The 16,940-nt window shown below is 44.7% G+C and overlaps 1 protein-coding gene across 5 annotated transcripts in view; it reads right to left on the bottom strand.

The window, feature by feature from the left end:
• The window catches only part of Apba2 (amyloid beta precursor protein binding family A member 2), a 184,517-nt gene that overhangs the window by 58,317 nt on the left and 109,260 nt on the right, over nucleotides 1-16,940 (bottom strand). For 4 of the 5 annotated variants that reach the window (XM_051206443.1, XM_051206442.1, XM_051206446.1 and 1 more), the window contains one exon: nucleotides 5,149-6,142. In XM_051206443.1, the coding sequence (XP_051062400.1) occupies nucleotides 5,149-6,102 (954 nt within the window). In that variant the 5' untranslated portion in view covers nucleotides 6,103-6,142. Of the gene's footprint in view, nucleotides 1-5,148; nucleotides 6,143-14,576; nucleotides 14,696-16,940 lie in introns of all 5 variants that reach the window. The other variant, XM_051206444.1, reaches the window with a different exon arrangement.

Raw genomic sequence — 16,940 nt, 5'->3', positions numbered from 1 at the left:
AGTTCAGCTAATTTAGCCAGCTTGCCTGGAGGATTGTGTCTTTGCCTTCTGAGTGCTGGGATTAAAGGCTTCACTTTTTCATATAGCTGCTAGGGAGTGGGCATCATGAGCTTTGTCCATCAAGCCATCTCCTCAGTGCCTATATTGACAATTATCATAAAAAGTCAAGAATGGCCTAATTAAGCCATTCTACACTGTATAAATGATGAAATTAGAACACTGAACTCCCTTAATTTGTGCATTGAAAGTAAATATATATATAAAAACCAGTTGATTAACTTTTGGAAACCAAAATAGTTTAGACCCCGACTTTAACAAAGTTTTTTAAACTCTGGCCCACATTCCTACTTTCTGCTAAATAACAGCCACCTCTGGTGAGACATCACCAAACCCCTTTTGAAAACTGGCTGGGCCAACATGCCCCAGGTACCAAGTTCAGAAGCTCTAAGAGGCAGGCAACAACATCAAACAGCACCCACAGGATTTCTCTTTCTAAATAATCCTGGTAATTTGTTAAAGTATGTACAGAGGTCACCCTGTCACATTGCCCTAACAGAAGGGTGATTACAAGAAATAAAGTACAACCAGTATGGACTACAGAAGTCAGCCCACGGGCAGACACAGAGGCATATGTGAACAGAGGCATGTGTAGATGGGGAGGATGGGTTGCAGGAGGACTGTAGAGAGAAGGAGGCAAGATGTCCTCCACAGAGAACCAGGGCCTGAGAGGTCTGTCCTCTTGAGACTAGAGAGGTCTTCAGTAAGCCCCCAAATCCCTGTCCTGTAGGCACTTTCCAAAACACCATCTGAACTGGGAAAGTTTGCACCCTCTGGGCACAGGGTAAACACTAAAGCCCTTCTTCCCAGCTCCTTCTGTACCCTTCCTGGCCACAGCATGCAGATGAGAGAGACCACTGCATGCAGATCAGGGAGGGACCACTGCATGCAGATGAGAGAGGGACCATCATATGCAGATGACAGGGGACCACCACATGCAGATGAGGGATTGACCACCGCATGCAGATCAGGGAGGGACCACTACCTGAAGATTAGGATGGATCACTGCATGCAGATGACAGGGGGCCACTACATGCAGATCAGGGAGGTGCTTAGATGCTAGCAACCCCCCTGAGCTCTTCTCTCCACTCTCTTCTTTATACTGGGAGTTAATCCTTGATTCATATACCACATGGGACATGATGAGGTACTCTTCCAGAATATGCATGGTACTACCATCTCTACCAGAAACAGGTCAAAGTCAGTCACACAGATAACACTATCTCTGCCTACTTGCTACTAACATTCACGTGGCAATTTGGAAAAGTCCTTTAGAAAACAAGCCTTAGTGAAATGTCACCTCTGCAATGAACAGTGATGGGTGTGACACTGGATGTGGCTGAAGGCCCTGGATCACACTTCACTTTAGCTGTTGTATTAAGCTGGCTATGAGGTATTGATTTTCTTGTTTTCCTATTATCAGAGGGCTCTTGCTAGAAAACACTGCTGGGTTGCTGATAAACAGAAGTCATGAAAACTGCCAATAATCCGAACGTGTACTTGGTTCACTGGACCCAAGGTGTAGAGCTGTTGAACTAGGCTGTAAACCAAATGCTATCAACTGAATGACATTAAGGTTCCAGACAAGGAACAGCCTGAATCCCCAAGGCCCAAAGGACTACATTGCTCTAAGGACTTTTCTGGGTGCTTTGTCTCACAACAGACCTCACAGGGCATCAGATAAGGGGCAGAAATGAGGGACACTCCAAAGCAAGCTGTGTAGCACTTGCTAAACCCAGTTGCTTGTCAGGCAGCCCACATGGAGAACCTACCACCACACAGGGCACCACACTTACTAGTAGACAGGATCTTTGACACTGGACAGTTGTGTTCTCTTATTATTCCTTAAGAGCACGGGTGACCAAGCCTAGGGAGCAAAGGTCAGCCCTTTTAGTTGTACAAGGGGGAGCTACTTATCCCTTGTAGGGATTTAAGCACCTGTGGCTGTTTGAAAGAGAATGGCCCCCATAGGCTCATATATATATTGAATGGTTAGTTCCCAGTTGGCAGGCTGTTTAAGAAGGATTGGTAGGTGTGGCTTGCTGGAGGAACTGTGTCCCTGAGGGTGAGCTTTGAGGTTTCAAAAGCCCACACCATTCCCAGTGTGCTCTCTGCCTCCTGCCTGCAGATCAGGATGGAATTCTCAGCCACTGCTCCAGCGCCATGCCTGCCTGCCTGCCACCCTAGAACTATAAGCAAACCCAGTGAAAAGCTTTCTTTTATGAGCTGCCTTGGGCATGGTGTCTCTTTACAATGGCAGAATAGTAACTAGGACACACCTCATCTGTCTCACCAGTCCAACCCCAGCACTGAATGTTGGATTGCTCCAGGAATTAATCCCTGAGATCAGACACTATGAGTCCTTTGCACCATGCTACCAATTCCCCTGCCAACTTCACAGTCACCCAAGAATCTATATAATTTGAAGCCAATCATTCCTTAAATCTTCAGACATGAAAGGTCCCAGTGATGACAAGAGGTACAGTATCTGTGGCAGAGTGGTGTGCATAGCTGCCTTCCAATGACAACAGTAAAGTGTGCCCATCATCCACCATTTGGGGTCAGCCTTAAATCATCCTGGAATTGAGTAAGGGATCCTGGATCTTTGGGTTGCTATTTTCCACATACTTCTCTCCTAATGGAGAGAGAAGGGCTTGAAACTATGGGGTGTTGAAACACTGGCACAGCAGTACAGTTGTCATGTGAAAGCCATGAGTGATCCTTGCAGAAGAGGGAAGTGATACAGAGAAATGTCCCCAAGTCATCTGCCAACCAAGCACAGTGGGCCCTCTGCACCTGTGGGTTCCACATCTGATGATTCAACAGACTGTGGGTGGGAACAGTGATAAAAACAAACTGCACCTGCTTTGAACATAGCCTTGCTTTCTTGCCATCACCCCACTAAATAATACAGTCTGACAATTTACAGGGTGGGTCTCTATAATGCGCATTATAAACCATCTAGAAATTATCTAAAATAAAGATGTCTGCCAGGAGTTAAAAGCAATATATATATATATATGAATGATACTCTTCTCAGGGATTGGAGCCTTGTGGACTTGGTGATCTCAGGGAATCATTGAAGCTGTCCCCTCAGCCATGCTCTCTCTGTGAAGCCACTGCTGTCGAGCAGCAGTCTCCTCTGTGATTGTGGCCTTCTGCCTTGGAAGGAAGCGCCATAAGACACGGGTTGTGTCCTGGTTGGCTCTTTGTCAACTTCACACAAGCTAGAGTCCTCTGGGAAGAGGAACCTTGGTTGAGAAAAACACCTCCATCAGATTGCCTATAGGTAAAGCTAGAGAGCATCTTGATTAACAATGCTATAGGAAGGGTGGTACCACCCCTGGGCAGGTGGTCCTGAGCTTCATAAGCAAGCCATGAGGAGCACGCCTCTGCAGCCTCTCCATCAGTTCCTGCTATGGCTTCTCCTATTGATGGGCTGTAACTTCTAAGAACTGAGGTCTTTTGAGCATACATGGCAGCCTACAACACAGGCAAATGCTGCAGGCCATACATCCCACTCCCTGTCACACCAAGTCACTTGCTTGCCAGAGGTCAAACTAAAGCACTGCTCACTATAAATTCATCTCCCAAGTGTGGAAAGATGTAGTCACATGACTCCATCCTTCATCCAGATCCTTTGTCTTTCCCTGTCTCCTCTTTGAACTCACATACCATCAGAGCTACAGGTCCAGTCCATGCTGAGGATAGACACACCTCCATGGTTAGTCTCACTCATGAGCTTATTTCCCCAAGCCTCCCTCTTCTCACTCATGCTGGAGTCTGTCTTCGGCCTGGAACTCCCAACAAAGTAGGAGGACAGTTGGTGGGTCATCTATCTTAAAAACCACAGAGATGGTAAGAATAACACAGTCCCAAGTCAAAGTACAACACACTGAAGGGGACATGCAGGCAAGATGCACGAAGCACTCTGTGAAATGGAGAAGAAGAAAATCTCAGAGATAAGAGGTGGCAGCCATACCTCATGGAAGTAGAGAACGAACACATCGGACAAGTTAGTTGTGTGGGAATTTAAGGGGTCAACTGATATATGACTCAGTCCCAGGCCCTCAAGAAGTGTAACAAAAGACAAAAAAAAATTACACCATTTGCAAACAAAGATGTCTATGCCAGTCTCACATATAGGAGAAGATGCCACCTACCACCTGCATGTTCAGTAGCAGGGTAGGCACATACAACAAACAAGCAAACAACAAATGGCAATCATGTGGCCCAAATGTAACATTCAAAGGGCAATGGAGCTGGGGGAAAATAGGGCTTTATAAACTAGGGGAGCAGCGAATATAAAAGGCCAAAGAGAAATTCTTTTATACAAATGCAGTAATTACATCTACTCACAGTGATTTCTTTTTTCCTGTTTGGGGGGTTGGGATGGTGGTTTTTCAAATGTGTTTGTTGGAATACATACTTGCTTTGATAGAACTTAAATAAACCATGGTTATGCTTAGACCCCTTGTGTTAGAAAACAATTCTTGGTGCTCTCCCTGCTGCCTTCCTAGGAGGTACTAGGGAGAACTCTGCTCTGCTTTGCTTTGTTCTCTTTATTTAAAAAAAAAATTATTCTCCATGACTTTATCAGATTTCAAGTAATGATTTTCAAGGCAGTAGATTTTCACAACTAAGTGCCTGTCAGGTCAAGTGAGCTTTGGAGACACTGCAATGGGCACTAGGTAGGGAAGTGCATGAAAGCCTACATCCCCCTTTGCCACCATTCTGACCTGTGTCCTGCTGGCCTGAGGTAGCCACCTCAGTGAATCAGAAGGTAGCATGGATCCTCTCCAGCCAGGAGCAGATTTGGGCAGTGGAATATAGACTGAGTCCCCTGAGGGCAGGGCATTTCCTAGAAGATCAGGGCTGCCAATCAGCTCTGGATTCCCGGATTTAAGGAATGGACTTGTAAGTGACCAAACCATCAGTTACTGAACAAATTAGCTTAGCTCACATTGTGAACTGCACAACATCGAATCCTCCTTCCAACTGTCATCACCCTTCTTAGGCTTCACTATCTACTGGGTGATATCCCACTGTCCAGGGCCCTCTACACCTTTTCCAGGGGTAGTTAAGGCCTACCTGCTCTTGGGGCCACTTTGGCCTGTCCTCTGGGGTTCTGGTCTTGGTCTTGAGTCCTCTCTGGGGGTCTCCAGGGTGTTTAGCCTCAGGGGGAAGTTTCAGAGACTTGGGCCTTGCCTCATGCCTACTGGGCCCATGGCCAGTTTCGCTGGGTGGACAGCCCTCTGTGGAATCCCCAGGATCCAGCTCAGGCATATGCTCAGGGCTAGCTTCACTGGCACTGGTGATACTGGTCATGCTCAGGCTCATCTTGATCTCAGCCACTATCTGGTCAATGTCTTCCTCTTGATCCTCCAGGTCCCCATCCCCACGCCTCATGCGATAAGGGGAAGCGCCACCTGTGTTCCCATTGGCCTCTGTGGGGTAATAGTCCTGGTAGTTCTCTTTTCTGGGACAGTAGTGACCATCTTCTTCCTGGTTGTGGACCTCCAAGGCAGAAGGGTCATCCTCTGGAATAGGCAGGTGGCTGTCTTGGTATTCCTGACTGTTTTCAGCCCCGTGGCTATGAGTATGAGGGCCCACTGAGTCTGTCCACTCCTCCACTGCTTCCTGACACTCATCGGTGTCCACAGGATGTGCACCATGGGCTATGTACTCCTCCCCATTACAGTCCATGCCCTCCAGGTAGCTGTCATCCTCAGGACAATACCGGATGTAGTAGGTGACACCCTCCTCCTCCTCTGGGAGGCCTTCATCATAGTCCTCCTCCTCTGATGTGTTGTTCACATAATCAGAGCTGGAGTCCCCATCAGGGCTATGGTTGTGGCACTCCTGTTCCTCAGGCGTGGGGCTCTCTGGCCGCAGAGCTGCCAGCTCCAGGCCTGTGGGTACATAGCTCTCCAAAGGCAGCTCTGTGTCCTCGCTATCAGGCTCCTGGTCATGGGGGATAAGACCTGGCCTGGTCCTGTGGTCCAGCATACTGCTCGAAGTGCTCTGGCGCTTTCGGTGGGCCATGGTGAACACTCACACAGCCATTATCACCTGGAAGCAGCCACTGTGGAGAGGAAGGTAGAGAAAGCGATCAGAGTCACAGAGACCATGGCCAACCACGATACATTGCACTTGCTATGTGACCAAGCCCATGTCACTGTATCTTGACAGCACATTTTCTCAGAGCACTGTGGATGTAGTTATTCAAAGGATGTGTGTGGCAGTCCTATCTGAATGGCTCATGGGCAGGGGAAAACCTACAACGAGGCCGGAAGCATCTGAGGACAGGCAGAGCTCAAAAGAAGGCATGGAGGAGAGGACAGTCACCAGGATGCCCAAGGCCACATTAGAATTTATAGACTCACTGGTTTGTGTCACTCTGGTGCTAGGGGAGAAACCTAAGTAGTTGGTATGGCCCTGCGGACACTATGGCATGTAGGCTCATTCTTGACCTCTACACAAGGGCAACCTGGGTGGCCAAGCCAAAGGGTCACAAGATTGGGTCAATTGCTCTCAAAAGAGAATGAGTAGCACCTATTGAAGACACCATGACCAATGAGGAATGACATTAAATAGTCTGGTCTACACCTGTGCCTCAGTACTCACATATTGAAGCATCATACTGTACCCTGCATTTACACCATCACTACATGTCAATAAAATTAAGTGTACAAATAAAGTATGTGTGCTGGTTAGTTTAATATCCACTTGATACAAGCTAGAGTCATTTTGGAAGAGGAAACCTAGATTGAGAAAATGCCCCAACTGGCCTTAAGGTGTCTAGAGAGCATTTTTTTTTGACTGAAGACTGATGTGGGGGGGCCCAGCTCAGTGTGATTGGTGCCACTCTTGGGCAGGTGGGCCTGGATGGCATAAGATAGCAAGCTTGACAAGCCATGGAAGCAGCACCCCCCCCCCCCGTATTAGCTCCTGCCTCCAGGTTCCTGGCTTGTTTGAATTCCTCTCTTGACTTTCCTTGGCAACCTGAGGGTTCTGTGTTGAAATAAACCCTTTCTTCCCCAAGCTGCTTATGGTCATGGCATTTTGTCACAGCAATAAAAGCCAGAATTATGACAGAATTGTTGGGAAGGCTGGGTAAGACTCTGCACAGAAGGAACACTTAGATTCTTTATTTTTGGCTTAAACATCTTTAACTGTTAAAATGCACTACTTTTATAACACACTGAAAACACTAATTAAATCTGAAGTTCCCTGAAGTCCACCTCAGTCCCCTCCTCTGTAAGTCTGCCCTGTCCTTTCCCTCCTCCCATTCCATAATGGTTTTCATAGAAAAGTCAGTCAGTAGAACTGTCTTGGTTGAGCAACAGAGAACTCAATACATGTCTGATACCTGGCAGGTTTGGGGGCTCAGCAAGAAGGAGACAGCTGCCCAGCTGGGGGCACAAGAGAATCAGGATGTAGCTGCAGTCCAAAGGGTATGCAGCATGGAACCATAGGAACCCTGCAAGGGTCCTGTGTGCCCATACTGGGACAGCATTGCCCCCATTGCCCTGCAGTCAGTGTTTCATCTCTTAACCAAGCATGGTCATTGGTATTGCCAGTGGGCACATACAGGATTCCTCTGCTGGGATCCCCTCCATGGGCCTAGCAGGGACCAGTTGCTTTGGGAAAACAGGAAGCTGGAGGAAAGGCAGCTGACAAAGGCTATCACAGGCTTCAAGAGGGGGTGGGTGCTAGATTCAGGACAAAGGTGGGTGATAATACAATATCTTCTGGTTGCATCACAATTACTTTATTTTCTATGTGTACCTGAGTGTTTGTGTGCATACATGTATGTGCACACATACAAGTGCCTGTAGAGGTCAGAAGACAACATGTAGAAACTGGCTCTATCAAGTCATTAGCCTTGGTTGCAAGCAAATTTCCTCACTGAGCCATCTCACCAGCCCATAGCTGTTAATTTTTTAAAAGTATATTCCAGTCATCTAGTTAAGATATGAGAGCTTCCATTAAAATAAAAACTGGTTAAGGCAGTTAATTTATTTTATATCTATTTTACCACAGCTAAATAAAACCACAGAAAAGAAGTGAGACACTAGATTAGACCAGTGGAGGGTGGGAGCTCAGGAACTGAGCAGGTATTTAGGTGGTGAAGGTAATATGTAAGACATGGGGAGGCTGAGGACAAACTACCAGAGTAGTCCCAGCAGCTACTGACCAGGTTCTGAGCACAAGCCCTCAATAACCTTATTCTAAAAACCATGCCTCCCCACAGGGCTCATGAGCCAGAGCTGTGCACATCCTATTTCCCAGAGTGCTGTGCACAGCCCCTTACCTGCAGTGGTACCAAAAACACACCACAATGAATTTCCCATGTACCAACAAAACAACAACAACAAAAAACTCACCCCACTTACACTGGGATAGCCAGTTACCCCAAAACGCCAGGTAGGGATGTCCCTGGATTACAATGAGGATACATCCTGATACCCTTGTTGCACTTTGAAAATACTGCACACAATCTAAAGGTCAGCTTTTTAAAGTTGGGAATTTATCTCCACTGGTTTAGTGAGGATTCTATGAGTGTAATTTATAGCTAAAGCTTTGTGGGAAAATCTCACTGGGTATTTCCAGTGCTATTCATTTTAGAATTGTTTGTCACTCATCTGCAGAACTGGTTAATGAAGGGACTGTTGCTTTAAAAAGGAAGGGACGGGGAAGATAAATTTCTATAAATTCTGCTAAAATATTTATCAAACAAATGAGTTGTTAGGAACTTTTAAATTCCTGCTAATGAACTTTTCAGTAGTCTTTTTTGTTTGTTTGTCTTTTGTTTGTTTTCCAGACAGGGTTTCTTTGTGCAGCCTTGGCTAGTCTGGAACTAGCTCTGTAGACCAGGTTGGCCTTGAACTTATGGAGCTCACCTGTCTTTGACTCCTGGAGTGTGCCATCAGGCATATTCACTTTGAGGCATGGAACATATTTTGTGCAGAAAGCATAAATCTTGATTCTTATCATAAGATACACTGAAAAAGTGGTTGAATGTAGTTGAATGTAGTTTCTATTGTGAATGTTTTGCTTTTATAATCTATGAATAAGAGATAAAAGTTTCTAACAAAAAGTAAAGAGAAGAAAATCCTGTAAGTAAGACAATGAATTCAGTCCCTCTAACCCAGAGAGCATCGGCACGTAGCCTCCCTGACCCCAAACACACTCATGATCCAATACTTACTTGCATTCACCTACAGTTGGGGGAAATCCTCTAGCACGAAGTGAATCTCCCACTAGCTACTGAATAACTCTACTGGATTTTAAACATTGTTCTGGCAGTGAGAAGCATGTTGGCTGCATGGCTACACTGGCACACCTTTATACTTGAGAGTTATGAGTTCTAAGAAAGACTGTCTACAGTAACCTTTGTGTAAACCTAGCTTTCCCGAGTCTCTAGCCTATGCCATTTGTCCACTCCAGCACCAGCCCCATGCCACTTTAATTACTGTGGCTGTGAGACTGCAACACCAGACAAGGCAATTTTCTCCATTATTCTCATTTCTTATCCCCCCATCTATTTTCACATCTATTCTCCCAGATGATCTTAAGAGTTATTAAGTCCAAATGTCCTTCAATATGCCACCATTAATGTGGTTGGTATAGCCTTCAATTATCAATTATTGTAGAGAAATTTTCAAACACTGGATCTTTTTTATCCAATTTCATTCCACAAATAGTTCTACATTTACCTAAGTCCTAAATGACTCTCAATGGCTTTGTAGTTTTCTTCAAGCTTATAACATCCTTTGTTAAGTTTATTCTTACATTATTTTCATGTTGAATGAAGTTTCTCTCCCCTTATTTACCTGTTTGTTACTGGTATGCAGGAAAATTACATCTTGTTAACCTACTTGTTCCTGATTGCTTTTAGTTGATACTGCTGTGTCCCTAGGCAAATGACACCACCTGCCTTGTTTTTCCTTCCCATCATGTGGTCATCTCACTGACCATCTCCTATGTTCTTCCCTGTAGGATTAACTAAAAGTGGCACTAGATGCATCCTTCGTTGTGGTTATTTGAATGATAAATTTCTCCCATAGGCTGACAGGTGTGGTAGCACTATTTGGGGAGGTTTAGTGGGGCAAGCTAGCTGAGCAAAGTAAACCACTAGGGGTAGGCTTTGAGCGCCACGTCCAGTCTGCTATCTGCTTGAGATTTGGTGCTATCACACTCAGGATGAGATGGCTCTTTGCCACCACATTCCTTTGGTCGTGCCTCCCCCCCGCATTATAGACACTTTAAAACCATAAGCACCCCAATAAACTCTTTATGATTTATGAGTTATTTCTGGCTATGGTTTTCTATCACAATAACAGAAAAGTAACAACTATATGGATTTATTTCTAGTTTCAAAGATTTATCCATTTTCTGTGTACCTATTTTTGTCACTGTATGCTCACACATGTATATATAGGTGCACATGTCCATGCATGTACATAGAAGCCAAATGAAGATGGCAGGTGTTTCCCTGTCACTCCCTGCCTGTTCTTTGGAGGCAGGATCTCTCTCTCAACCTCGAGCCTCTATTTTCTCAGGTGGGCTAGAAGCCAGCAAGTCCTGGCTTTTCCTTTTTCGCTTCCCCCAGAAGTGGGGGTGACAGCAGTCTTGACTGCTAGGCCATATCTCAGTCCCACCACACCCTCCATTCCTAACATAAATAAAATCCTTTTGATTTATTGGTGATTTCTCAGGGCTGCTAAGACAAGTGAGGCACCAAAATTTTCAGGAAGCAGACAAATAATATTTTAAATACAATGGTTTAAAACATGTCAATCAATCAATGACAAATATCAGAATATTTAGGAAAGATGGAGTTGATATTACTGATTTTTCTTTCTTTCTTTTTTTTCTTTTGAGCCACAATGCAAAGGTAAGGACCTGTTTGCTTTTTGTTTATTTTTGTAAATGTTTCACTATGAAATGTAGCTGTGGCATCTGGGTTTGACATAGTTCTAATCTGGGCCTCATTTTCAGTGGCTACAAAGGGAAAGGACCCATGGTGGCCACCAAAGAGTCTGCAGAATTACATTTCACCATCTGGGTACCTTCCGGTATAAAGAAGGTGCACTCCCGCTAAAGATGGACACTAAGGTCCTTGTTCAAACTCAGCAGCCAGTTTCCTGAGAAATTTTGGGCAAAATATTTGAGATGGCATCCACACTTAGAAAACTAGAAATGCCATATCTGCCTGAGGTTAAATAGGAGAATACTTTGTTATAGCAACAAAATACCTGAGGCTGGTAGCTTCATAATGGAAAGTGGTTTATTTAGATGAACTCCAGAGGGTTCCAGGCCAAAATGCCAGCACCAGTTCAGTTCTAGAAAAAGCCTCAGAGAAGATGGCACAGGTTTGGTTGGTAGAGTACAGTCAAAGAGGTGGGGGCAATGCTAACCAGGGAGCTAATTAGCACTCCAAGGAGCAATCTTGCTTTCAAAACAATTGGCTCTCTCAAAAGGTAACTCAGGATCTCACAAGAACCACCTTAATCCCCACCGAGAACAGCACTCCAAGTGACTTAAGGGTCTTCCTCTACTCCATCTCTTAATGGCACCATCACCTCCCTCTGTTATCACACAGGATCACAGGATCCAACTTGCAGCATATTGACTGATTGACCTCTTGAGCAACATGCCATATTCCCACCACAGCAGAGTGGCTGATTCAGGACTGAACTCAACAAATAGGGAGTTAAGGAAAGCTGAAAATGAATGCTAAGGGAGATGATGCATGGTCAGAATTGTGTCTTAAGCAGCTCTACCAACACAGTAGGAAGAGAGTGGCAATGGCAGGTGACACTGAGCCTGGTACACATGTGCATCTATCTCTTCTGTGGAAATGAGAGGGCATCTAGGTAATAGTGCACACAGAAGAGGGGTCACAGCAGGAAGCAAAGGGCTGCTTCCCAACAAGGTATTGAGTTCACTTTGAAGGGCACAGGTCAACTTGGGCATCTGTATGTTCATGGCATGTTCTGGGCGGGTGTGCCGAAGCCTAGCCTGGAGCTGTAAATGCTTCTGATTCAAGCTGACCTAGGACTTCACTTGAACAATACATCCTAAATGCCTGTGGGTCTCTGGGGACTTTCTACTCTCCATGGGATGGGTTTGACCTCTTTACCAAGCAATAGGTATATTTCTGTATATGCCCCAGCCCACTTGTGGGCACAAGGAAAAAGGAAATTCCTACAGATTGTTTTCAGACCCTGCTTATAGGTCGTTCCCACTATTACCAGCAGGGCAAAGGGTAGACAGTCTGGCAAAGGGGGACCATTTAGAGAACAGCAGGCAACTCCCATACCAGAGGACAAGGTGTGGCCAAGGGGCAGTGAGACTACAGAGGTGCAGAGACATAGGTGAAACCAAATGGTGCTCTGCCAGAAAACAGTTCTTTGGCTGACTTTCTCCTACCTATGTCTTAAATGAAATGCCCACGTGTTAGGGGTATTCAGGAGTGAATTTGTGGAGATAACTGGATTAGATGAGGTCATGAGGGCAGAGCTCCACATGTTGTTATTAGTATCTTGTAAAAAAATTATTTTTTGAGATTGTAATCTAATTACATAATTTCTCCCTTCCTGTTCCTCCCTTTAAGGAATTCCATATACCGACCCCCTTGCTCTTTCTCAAGTTCATGGCCTCTTTTTTTTTAAATAGTAATTGTTGTCATATAAATATATGCATGTTTACATAAATACAAATTTCTAAACACAAAAATTATAATCTGCTTGGTTGTATACATTATTATAGTAGTCTTTAAGAAGGCATACATGCTCACATAGTCCTCTGTCCCTTTTTAACACTCCAACCATGCTACACCCTCAGCAGGTGCCAGTAACCTGGCCTTAGACTTCCCAGCTTCCAGAACAGTAGCCAAATGAAATTCTGTTCTCCATAGGTGGTACACAGTCACAGAACAGACAGATGTGAAAACAACATCCAGTGATGTTCAGGTAGGGTGAATGTCAACAAAGTGTCAACACACCGCATGCAGCGTGGGAATACTTTCCAACCTCATGATAAAGGGTGCTGTTTTCAAACCTCATCTTCATTGTGACTTTTTCAGGGAGCCCCTTAATGCCTAGAGGAAGCACCCACAGAACTGCAAAACACCACCCACTTGGCTGCCATGGTCAGTGAACTCAGGTAGCAACTGGTGAACAGAGATTTCAATGCTTAACTGCATACCACACCTAGGGGAATAACTCCTTTGTGGAGTCAGATGCCCTGTGGGAGGCCCAAGAGTTTCTCTCCCTTCACCAGGAGTCAGAGGAGTGAGAGATCCCGCACGATGTCTGCTGCAATGATGTGGGCAGGGTTTTATACTCAGGGGGTGACTGCTTCTGAGTGCTCATTACTTCCTGGCAATGGAAATGGTGATCCATTGCTCTGTGCACTTAACAAGAAAAGGAGGAGGGTCAAGAGATGCAGCCAAAGACAGCCACTGCAGGCTCTGGGGTATATTCTTTTTTGTTCTTTATTCTGTCCATCTCTTCACACAGCTAAGAGCTTTACTGGAAATGCAGTTCTGTGTTCTCCCCCTTTTTAATGCATATTTTATATTTTTATTTATTTATTATTCATGTGTATGTGGGGGGGGTGCAGGTGCCTGCAGAGGTCAGGAGAGATTATCAATTCCCCTGGAGCTAGAATTGCAGCTGGTTATGAGAAGCCCAAGAAGGGTGCTAGGAACCAAACTCAGGTCCTCTTTGAGAGCAAATGCTCTTACATGCTGAGCCATCTATCTCTAATGTAATGCTATAAGCAATATAAACTCCCCATGAGTTTCACTTTAATAGCTGCATCATAGTTCCTAGATTGATAGACTATATGTTATAGACTATATGGTTGAGTCCCCTAGAAGTTCCTGTTCAAATTCTAACCTCTAAAAGGATGTTATTAGTAGGCAGAAATGTGAGGGGGTCATGCCAGAAAAGCTGAGCCTTCTGAGCCTTACAAAGGAGGTTCAAGAGACCTACCTTATCCCTTCCAGTGTGAAGGAACATTCTTGAGTCATGAGAGAAACCCAGTCAGATACCAACACATGGCATTTTAACATTAGACATCCCCAGACAGCCTCTGAACTGAAATATAGATGCTTTAGTCCGAGCCACACCCATCTGCAGTATTTTTGTTGGAGTGGCTTCAAATGATGTAGAAACCATTCCCCTGCTGAATGAAGTGTCCTACTTTTGCATATGTGATGCTGCGAGGCTTCTAAACGATATGCTAGAAGCCATCCCCCCCACTGTTTAGAACACTTCAAAACCTTTATGCGTTTGTGGCCCACATCCTCGGTTGTGGATGGGTATGGACAGGGAGGAGTATGGACAGGAGATAGTTAACTTCATAGGGGTCCAGAGACTTCTATTGCAGAGCATATACACACATATACTGAGGTCCTTTGCTTCTGATTAATCATATTAAGACAATCCTTTATAACAGGCCATCTGGAACACTATTTGAATGTACAGGAGAAGCATGATTACCTGCTACATGTCCAAGAAAATGAGACCCCGTGTCCAGACTCAATTAATTCTGTGACAGCACATAAATCAACAGGAAACATAGCCTCTGACACTGCTCAGCACTCGGCTCCTGAAGCATCCTAATGAGATGGGGATAAAGGCTCACTGTCGACAAGAAAGAGCTGCAATGTCCTCATTACACGTCACACTTGTCTTCTACACGGGAGAAGGCACTAGTTGGCTCTGAGAGGAGCTTGTAATGTAACAGATGGAGATGAAAATAGCTATTCAGCCACCACGGTCCAGGCTGAGGACAATCACAGCATACAGATAAGATGTGGACACAGCCAGGCTGGTGCCAACACTTCTGTCTTCCACTGTGGACTCGTATGTTGTAAAGATAATATTCTTTTGTTCTTTTCTAACATAATTTAGCTGCTTTGACTACACACAATTCACACTGACACAGTCTTAGAGTGCACTCATACAATCAACCCACACATTCTAGACAGAAGTTACCAGATTATTTTCCTTCAAGATCACAGGCAACTCTGAGCTCAGAGGGCCCAGTTCATTAATTCCTCTTCTAGAACCCAGACTGATGTCCACCACTGTCAAGCAAGACCTAGAACCTGCTTAGGATCACAGGGAGATGTGCTCTTCTTTTAAGGCACAAAACTGTTGAGCATACATTAAACCTTTATTAACGGGATCCTATTTAAACCAGCATTGACACAATCACAAGACAACTGTGTGACAATGGAGACTCTGTAAATGAGTTTAGCATAGAGAATGCAGTACTGTAGTTCAGTTACAGTCATGTACATACAGAGTAAATTGAGCAAATGCATTGAAACATTAAAGTATGGCCTTTGACTCATAGGACAATGACATTATATCTTCATGGCACTGCTATAGCCAAAAATTAAAGCAAAACAAAACAACAACAAAAAAAAAAAAAACTAGAGCCTCTCTGCAGGCTCTATGGAGCCCAAGAAGCCACATGGTCAGGTGGCTTTTGTACAGCAGGAAACACAGAGGTCTCAGCTCTTCTTAAGGGACACTGGATGGGGGTGTGGACTAACTTGCATGGGTTGCTTTGTTCCTCTGGGATACTTTATGCGTAGGTGTCTTCCCTACCACACCATTATCTCAGAAAAGAGTGCTGAGGAATGGCCTGGAAATGCAGCCATAAATTACTGTCAGCCCTTCTCAATCAGCAGCAAGGGTCACAAGAACTGGCTTTTCCAGAGTTCCATAATGGAACCTATACTGAGGCCATAGTTAATGTATATAGGTCAGCAATGGGCACGTGGACTTCTGCACAGAAACTTTAGTATCCTCGATGGTTACCTCTAATGAGTAAACAACAACAACAATAACAAACAGTGGATTCTTTTGCACAAGAACTTCTAACAAGCTTCTGGGAAAGGAAGTTGCTTGTTGAAGTTAGCCACTGTGTGACATATTCATTCCTGCAAGCCCTGGTGGGCTGCCATGCCTGTGGTCTTGAAAGTCTTCCTGAGGCCCATGTGTTAAAAGTTTGGTTCACAAAATGGTACTACAGGGAGCTGGTGAATCCTTTATAGACGTGTTGCTGTTCCCTATTTAGGTCACTAGAATTGTGCCCTTTATAGCTTTAGGACCCTCCTCTACTTCTCTTATGCTATCAACCTTTTCTTTCTATAAGTTGATGGTGTCATATTTGTTACAGTAATGGGAAGCTGACTGAGGTAGGGAATAACCAAGAGAGGTGATAATGATGATATGATGGCAACTGACACAAGCCCAACATCATCTTTTTCTCAGCATGCTTGAACAGCTTCTCCACTTAACAAACACAGGCTGATGATAACACTAACAATGTTGCTAAGCTCATCCTTTCCCAAAGCTGTTCTCAAGCCCAACATTCTCAGAGAACACAGTGACAAGATTGTGTGGTTTAAAAGGATTGTTTGTGCTTCTGTCCTGTTATTTCAATGTATTTCCAAGTGCACATATCAGTGGAAACTTAAAATAATCCAGGCACATGTTGGGTCCCATCCACACACCCACCACAACCCATCCATGAAATGTCAAAAAACCCACAGAAGCTAAGAATACAACCTTAATTTGAAGTCTGGACATGGCTGATGTGACCCTCTTGATAAGTTCATTTGGGCAGACCCTGATCTAGGATGACTATGCCCTACTGAAAGGGAACATGTGGAAATAGCTCTAGAAGAGAAAGCTGGAGTGCTTTTAGAATTGTGAGGCCATACATTTCAGCTGTTGGTGTCACCATTTGTGGGGACTTTGTTATGGTGGCCATGGAACATTAACACCACTCATAAAGAGAATGTGCACATCACTAAGAGTTTGGTGAAAGGTCCACAGGCAATTGGG

Source organism: Phodopus roborovskii, unplaced genomic scaffold, assembly GCF_943737965.1.
Source record: "Phodopus roborovskii unplaced genomic scaffold, PHOROB, whole genome shotgun sequence".
Lineage (NCBI taxonomy): Eukaryota > Metazoa > Chordata > Mammalia > Rodentia > Cricetidae > Phodopus > Phodopus roborovskii.
Note: the sequence above shows the minus strand (reverse complement) of the source record. Positions and strands in the feature narration are given on the sequence as shown.